General features: G+C 43.2%; 1 protein-coding gene across 1 annotated transcript in view; it reads left to right on the forward strand.

Moving 5' to 3' along the window:
- Nucleotides 1-8,206, forward strand: part of LOC113589346 (fer-1-like protein 4) — a 29,699-nt gene that overhangs the window by 4,289 nt on the left and 17,204 nt on the right. The window contains exons 8-24 of the mRNA XM_035520329.1: nt 254-314; nt 442-573; nt 683-745; nt 895-979; nt 1,274-1,436; nt 1,693-1,876; nt 2,633-2,819; nt 3,124-3,402; nt 4,116-4,219; nt 4,316-4,424; nt 6,375-6,564; nt 6,976-7,096; nt 7,184-7,284; nt 7,381-7,468; nt 7,581-7,697; nt 7,822-7,974; nt 8,064-8,206. The exon at nt 8,064-8,206 is cut by the window's right edge and continues 41 nt beyond it. Coding sequence (XP_035376222.1) covers nt 254-314; nt 442-573; nt 683-745; nt 895-979; nt 1,274-1,436; nt 1,693-1,876; nt 2,633-2,819; nt 3,124-3,402; nt 4,116-4,219; nt 4,316-4,424; nt 6,375-6,564; nt 6,976-7,096; nt 7,184-7,284; nt 7,381-7,468; nt 7,581-7,697; nt 7,822-7,974; nt 8,064-8,206 — 2,280 coding nt within the window. The remainder of the gene's footprint in view (nt 1-253; nt 315-441; nt 574-682; nt 746-894; nt 980-1,273; nt 1,437-1,692; nt 1,877-2,632; nt 2,820-3,123; nt 3,403-4,115; nt 4,220-4,315; nt 4,425-6,374; nt 6,565-6,975; nt 7,097-7,183; nt 7,285-7,380; nt 7,469-7,580; nt 7,698-7,821; nt 7,975-8,063) is intronic.

Raw genomic sequence — 8,206 nt, forward strand, 5'->3', positions numbered from 1 at the left:
TCGTTATCTACTGTATTTATTTTATATATTGTTATCTACTGTATTTATTTTATATATCTTTATCTACTGTATTTATTTTCATATCGTTATCTACTGTATTTATTTTATATATCGTTATTTATTGTATTTATTTTATATATCGTTATCTACAGTATGTATTTCCATATCATTATCTACTGTATTTATTTCCATATCGTTATCTACTGTATTTATTTTATATATCTTTATCTACTGTATTTATTTCCATACTTAGTCGTTGCAGAGCTTTGTCCAAGCGTGAGCTTGCTGCTGCTCCCAAAGTGAAGTCCTTTCAGGTGACGGTAGAACCTCTATAAAGATTATTATTATTATTAATATTATAATACCAAAAGAATAAAGTTTAATCAGCATTGCTGTTTGTAGCAGGAAGGATTGTCATGTTTACATTTGGTGTTGCTTCAGGTGAATGTCAACGTGATTGAGGCTCAGAAACTGGTGGGTGTGAACATCAACCCAGCGGTCTACATCACCATGGGAGATGAGAAGAAACACACAACCACCCAGAAATCTACCAACTGTCCATTCTACAATGAGGTAGACATGATTTAAATACATAAGCGAGGCTTTAAAAGAGATACGTCAGACTACAGAAGAGTATTTGCCCATGCCACTGACATTACATTTGTCCTGTTTTGTCTTTCAGAACTTCATGTTTGAGTTTCAGGAGACGCAAGATGTACTTTTTGACAAAGTTATTGAGATTTCTGTAAGTTCTCCTCAAAGACAAACTAATATATATACATTCACACACGCACACACACACACACACACACACACACACATACATTCAGATGCATGTATTTATCTTATAAATACGTCAGCAAGCTTACTTGAGATGTATGTTTGAGATTTCAGGTTGTTCACAAAAAAACTCTGGCATTTTTGATGACACGCCTCGGCACCTTCAAGATAGACATGAGTACTATCTACCAGCAGCCAGGTATCACTGCTGTGTAAACAAATTAAGAACATTTTAAACATTATAAAATGCTGATGACCCTTCCTGACCTTAAGAAGTGTGTAAAAGGGCAGGGGACATTCATCCATGTTGCGTCCCATTTCTACTAAAACGTGTCACATTTATGCAAAGGTTGTAATAGTACTCGGCCTCCCTAATGGCGATAATTAACTCCTCACTGCTGGTGTGTCAGGATAATTGCAGGCCTGCTTAAAGACAGCACTTTAACCGTAATCATTAAGAGCCAATGAGCTAGTCTATAGTTCTCCTCCGCAGATCACCGCTTCTACCAGAAATGGGCTCCGCTCACCGACCCCAAGGACACGCGCTCGGGCGTGAAGGGCTACGTGAAGTGTACCCTGAGCGTGATAATGAAGGGAGACTGCATTGCCATCGCCAGCCTGCCGCCCGTCGCCAGCCAGAACGACGACGTCGAGAAGTGAGGAGGCGCCGGGGAACCGATCCCCAGTCTCTCCCTGCAGGGAGCACGTTTACAACCCAATTACACCAGAACCGTATCAGTTAGTGGACCGTGGTGTTCATCAGTGCTCCGGTGTCAGGCTATAAAGTCCTTTCAGGGTTTTTCTTTTCTTTTTTTTGAGTGTGTATGTTCGTTTCGGGTCATGCCTTCCTGCCGCTGGAGGTGAGGTGCTGAGGGTTGTTTCCGCTGTAAGTGGGTTTGGTTCTGCGTACAGGAACCTGCTTCTTCCCAAGAGGATGCCGGTGGAGAGACCTTGGGCCAAATTCCTCCTGAAGATCTACCGGGCGGAAGACCTGCCCAGCATGAACGCTGGCTTCCTCGGCAGCTTCTCCAAGATGATGGGAGACAAGAAGGTCTTCATCGACCCTTACGTGCAGGTCACGTTCGCCGGCCAGCAGGTGACTTCTTTCCTCGTCCTCGTTTTCACGCGTCCACGCCTTATAGAGGCGGTCCTGTGACTGGAGACGGTAGCTGTGACAGTGCCGTGTGTTTTCAAAACACATCATGGAGTGTCCAGTGAGTCATGTCACACAGTGTGACGCTTGTTTGACATTTGTTTCGTCCGTGTGTGCTACCAGGGGCTGGGTCAGTAAGGAGTGTTGTGTTTACACTGCCTAATTCTCAGAATCTGGGTGCTTTCATTAACTATCTTCTTCTTGCGGTTTGCATTCTTTAAAGCTCAGATGGATTATTTACAGTTTCCATCTTTTCACATATGCACACACTTATACACATATGCCCGATAGCTGATTGCCATATATCGAGTAAGTTTACACACCCTGCACACACACTTCCTGGTAGGCGTTCTGTTTGTTGAATGGGCCGTGGTGTACGTATTTGTCTGTGTCTGTTCTCATGAGCCAACCATAAACTCACCGTACATAACAATAGGCAATGAAGTGAACTTTTACCTAACACAAAATCAAACCTGCCCTATCTGCCCTATCTGCCCTATCTGCCCTATCTGCCCTATCTGCCCTATCTGCCCTATCTGCCCTATCTGCCCCACAGGCTAAAGAACATTTACATAAGAAAACTGCGTTGAATGGTATAATACTTCGGTCTCAATATCAAGTCACAAGTGTTGGGTCTTCACCTCACACACAGTTCTCAGATCAGCGAGGGTAAGATGAACTGAAGGATGTTGTTCTCAGGGCGAGACGTCTGTGGAGAGCAACACCAACACCCCTGAGTGGAACGAGCAGATCTCCTTCATTGAGCAGTTCCCTCCGCTGGCTCGGCGAATCAAAATTCAGGTCCTCGATGACGCCAACATCGGCGAGGTGGCTGTGGCCACTCATTTCCTGGATCTCCAGCAAATCTCCAACCCCAGCAGAAATGGTACGCTCTAATGGTGCCTAACGCGCTTCCGTACGGCTGATGCTTTCTGCTCTCTAGAGTTCAATTCCTAAATCCCCCTCCTACCAGCCTACTGTCCTCTAGTAATCCCCGTTCCTTTGGACCTCATGTTTCTGTCTTCCGTCTTTAAAAACTCGCTTTGACTTCTGGCCTTTTCAGTCAGATCTTTATAGCTTCTGTTTCCGTATTTTACCATTTCACTCGAGTTTCTTGAGATCTTGCTTTTTGAATTTTGGTCCTTTTCTTTTGATTCCTCGTGGGTTACCTTTGCTGGCGGGCACGGTAGGATTCAATCCCACGTTCGGCCCATCGTGGGTGAACCTGTACGGCTCGCCTCAGAACTCTGCCCTGCGGGACATCCACCGGGACCTGAACGAAGGCCTGAGTGAGGGCATCTTCTACCGGGGCAGGGTACTGCTCTCGCTGGTGGTGGAGATCTACTCCTCTCCTACCGCTGCCATTGCCGTGGACAGCAAGGCCGTCGCTAACGTCAAGAGCACGCTGAACAGACTCACTCTCAAGCGCAAGAGCAGGAAGTCCAAAAAACAGAGGAAGGACAATGAAGGTAAAAATAAAAAAAATAAAAAAATGTAAAAAAACGCCTTTCACACCTACATCAGATACCTACACCAGTCTTGAAGCTACCTGTCAGGGCAGGAAAAGTTTTATTTCCCCCTTTATCTTAGTGATAAATTTGAATGTTTATTTCCATGTGTTTTCCATGTGTTTTTACATGAAAATAAAGTCTTACTGCCACATTACATAGCGTTAAACGTGATTCTCTCTGGGAGAAGTGCTGTAAGTTCTGTTAATGCCCTCCATTCACTGCACTGTGGAAAGCCAAGCTGTGGCAGAGGGTGAGGTTGTGTTATAGGTGTCTTCAGCAGAATGCAGCCCAGGTGCTGTTGATTTCATAAGATGTCACTGATGTGCATAGAACTTTGTTTCAAGTATATAATAACTGGACAATGCTGGCCATATCTGATGTATCTGCACAAAATATATCATCTCTTACATAATTCCCAGTGGTTACTAATATCAATAAACAACTGCCTTTTTTGCCATGTAACTATATGATACTATTATAGCTATATTACATCTTTAAGGTTTTGTTTTTTTTTTATATTTTTTGTGTTTCATATATTTGTAAATGGTCCAGTGAGTATGCATAGTCTTGAATTTTACATTTTGGTTCCAGTTTTGGCTCCGGATTTGATTCCAGTTTTGGTTCCGGTTTTGGTTCTGGTTTTGATTCCGGTTTTGGTTGGTGTTGCTTAGGAGCTCCAGAGCACAGTGGGCCTACCGAGGATCCGGCGGACTCTGTGTCCGAGGTGCCTCCCGCCGTCACGGTGGAGGTGGAGGAGATGCACCCACTGCCTGAGGTGAGGCGCAGGTCTGTCAGATAAAAGAAAAACCCTCTTTGACCCAAATCCATGTCCACTAACCACTGCTGGGTTCATTACGGATATGTTTTTCAGAATTATACAGGGGAGAAAGAGGAGTTCTTGCTTTTTGCATCCTTCTTTGAAGTGACCATGATGGATCCGTCCATCGGCTCCAAATACGTCACCTTTGAGCTCTCCATAGGTAGGACTGAAATTCCCAGAGTTTAAGGCTTCTGAAGTGTAACTAGCAACCTGTTTGTTGGTCTTTCAGGCTGTTAATATTTGTTCGTAGTGTGAATGAGAAAGCTTTTGAAATCATTGCTTTGGCTAATATTTTCATGTTATAACTAGAAAAAAAAAGGTTATTAGTTGCAGCAATTTTGCTTTGAGATAAAAAAAAAAACAATACATAAATAAATGAACAATTAGACATTGAATTAAAGAATGAAGAATAAAGATAACATGGCAGAGAGAGCGAGAGTAGAAAAAACTGAATAATAGAGTATAAAAGATTCAGAATCAAATCTGCATTCTTTTGGATTCTGTACAGTGATACAACAGTACTACAGTAATTCTGTATAGTGATACAACAGTACTACAGTAATTCTGTATAGTGTTACGGCAGTACTACAGTAATTCTGTATAGTGATACAACAGTACTACAGTAATTCTGTACAGTGATACAACAGTACTACAGTAATTCTGTATAGTGCTACGGCAGTACTGCAGTAATTCTGTATAGTGATACAACAGTACTACAGTAACTCTGTACAGTGATACAACAGTACTACAGTAATTCTGTATAGTGTTACGGCAGTACTACAGTAATTCTGTACAGTGATACAACAGTACTACAGTAATTCTGTATAGTGTTACGGCAGTACTACAGTAATTCTGTATAGTGATACAACAGTACTACAGTAACTCTGTACAGTGATACAACAGTACTACAGTAATTCTGTATAGTGCTACGGCAGTACTGCAGTAATTCTGTATAGTGATACAACAGTACTACAGTAATTCTGTATAGTGCTATGATAGTACTACAGTAATTCTGTATAGTGATACAACAGTACTACAGTAATTCTGTACAGTGATACAACAGTACTACAGTAATTCTGTATAGTGTTACAGCAGTACTACAGTAATTCTGTATAGTGATACAACAGTACTACAGTAACTCTGTACAGTGATACAACAGTACTACAGTAATTCTGTATAGTGCTACGGCAGTACTGCAGTAATTCTGTATAGTGATACAACAGTACTACAGTAATTCTGTATAGTGATACAACAGTACTACAGTAATTCTGTATAGTGCTATGATAGTACTACAGCAATTCTGTATAGTGATACAACAGTACTACAGTAATTCTGTACAGTGATACAACAGTACTACAGTAATTCTGTATAGTGTTACAGCAGTACTACAGTAATTCTGTATAGTGATACAACAGTACTGCAGTAACTCTGTACAGTGATACAACAGTACTACAGTAATTCTGTATAGTGCTACGGCAGTACTGCAGTAATTCTGTATAGTGATACAACAGTACTACAGTAATTCTGTATAGTGATACAACAGTACTACAGTAATTCTGTATAGTGCTATGATAGTACTACAGCAATTCTGTATAGTGATATGATAGTACTACAGTAATTCTGTATAGTGATATGACAGTACTACAGTAATTCTGTATAGTGTTATGGCAGTACTACAGTAATTCTGTATAGTGATACAACAGTACTACAGTAATTCTGTATAGTGCTACAACGGTACTATAGTAATTCTGCATAGTGCTACAAAAGTATTACAGTAATTCTGTATAATGATACGATAGTACTACAGTAATTCTGTATAGTGATACAACAGTATTACAGTAATTCTGTATAGTGCTATGATAGTACTACAGCAATTCTCTACAGTGATACAACAGTACTACAGTAATTCTGTATAGTGCTACGACAGTACTACAGTAATTCTGCATAGTGCTATGACAGTACTACAGTAATTCTGTATAGTGCTATGACAGTACTACAGTAATTCAGTATAGTGATACAACAGTACTACAGCAATTCTGTATAGTGATAGGACAGTACTACAGTACTTCTGCATAGTGCTACAAGGCTTTGCTCTGTGGTGCCTTTCTAGGGAACTATGGCAAAATGACTGATGTGGTAGTGAAGTCCAAGAAGAAGGGCACCCAGGAGGAGGTGGCGGATGACAGGCAGGCTCTCTTAGAATCCGAGGATGAGCTGGAGGCAGAAGGACTGCCTGCACTCAGCCCTCAGCACAAGTCCGTGACAGCAGCCCGGAGACCACAGCCCACCGGATACGACGGGTAACCCCACTGGATCAGAGCAGGAAGGACCGATCTTTACTGCTAAAGTATCTTCTAGAGTGAATAGACCAATAGAAACAAAGCCAGAATGGTACAGTAGAATGTGATGGGACTTAGCTGTTTCATGCTGTGAAGTGGTGGCCAATCAGTGGACACCAAGCAGACTTAAAAATAACAATATATTTCACTTTTGGCTAGTGCAGTTCTTACAGAATGTTGAATCACATTCAGTCTTGGGAAGTTTAATTTTATAATTACGAAATATATATGAGGGCTCAAAGAAGCAGTAAAGGCAGCGTTAAAGGCGGGTTGGTCAGTGTTGAAATATTGGTTTGCAAGCATCAGGTTCTAACATATCTGTGGCAGTGAAATTGTTAATTCATCTGTAAGTGACCTTGTTGACTTGACCAGGTCATTTAGCTGCATTCCTTTGCTACATGAGAAGCCCTGCGTCTTTGTGTGGAACCGTTTTGAGGATCACACCTTCCGCTACCACAACTGCAACTGGCTCTCCAAAATGGCTGACAGACTTGTAAAAACCTTGATTTCCTCACCCATTCAATCATTCAAATCAAACATTTCACCCGTAACCAAGTCGGTCTGTTCTCTTTTTCATCAGGAATTTGGCACAGATGAGGTCGAAATGCTCTTGAAAAGACCAAGAAGTAACGCCAAAGAGCGTTTGATTGAAGTCATGCTGGAGTTTGTTTCCACGTGCAAGTAAGACTGCAGATCTCTTCCAACACTGGCTGGTAAATACTTCATCATCACCTACTACACTACCCATAATTCCTCGGCTCCCCTTCCTGACCACAGACAGTACAGCGCGAGCCTGGACAGGAAACGGCAGGCACGGCCAAACAACCTGGACAAATGTCGCATGGACTACATCAAGAGGAACATAGTGAGAGGATTTAGCGTTCTGAACTGAATGAACACACGGACAAATCCGTCTTCCCAGTGCGGTTCCCATCTCTGCATGTCAACCAGGTGTTGTGTCACCTTTGTTCCTGTAGATCATTCTGGCCAAACAGGCTCTGCGGGTGCAGAGGAGGGTGACCAGGCGCACGGTGCGAGAGAAGCTTTGTGATGTCAGACGCATCCTGAAGAGGGTCCACTTCCTGGCGAAAGAGGTGACGGAACTGGCATCTGTGCCTCCACCGCCCTGGGCTACATCTTAACGGGTGTAGCGCGTGTGCGCATTAACAAATGCGTTATTCTGCGTGTGTGCGTGCGTGCATGTGTGTGTGTCTGCAGCCCCAGAGCACCCTGCCTGACGTGTTCCTGTGGATGATGAGCGGGGACAGGCGGGTGGCGTACACCCGCATCCCAGCGCACTCCATCCTCTTCTCTCTGGTGGAGGAAGAACAAGGGAAAGACTGTGGCAAGCTGACCACCGTTTACATGAAGGTCCCTCCCTCCACGTCACCCATACGTCAGTAGCAGTCGCTCAGCTGGAGCGCGCGGTTCTTACGCCCGCGTTTCCCCTCTGCCTCTAGACTCCTGGGGGGCCACTGGGGGAGATCTTCGCAAAGCTGGAGGTTTACATGTGGCTGGGGATCACCAAGTACTCAAAGAACTGTGTCACCAGCCTGCCTGCTGAGTTCAGACCCATATATGAGGGGGTCGCATTTGGCACCTC

The sequence above is a fragment of the Electrophorus electricus genome, chromosome 20, assembly GCF_013358815.1.
Source record: "Electrophorus electricus isolate fEleEle1 chromosome 20, fEleEle1.pri, whole genome shotgun sequence".
Taxonomy (NCBI): domain Eukaryota; kingdom Metazoa; phylum Chordata; class Actinopteri; order Gymnotiformes; family Gymnotidae; genus Electrophorus; species Electrophorus electricus.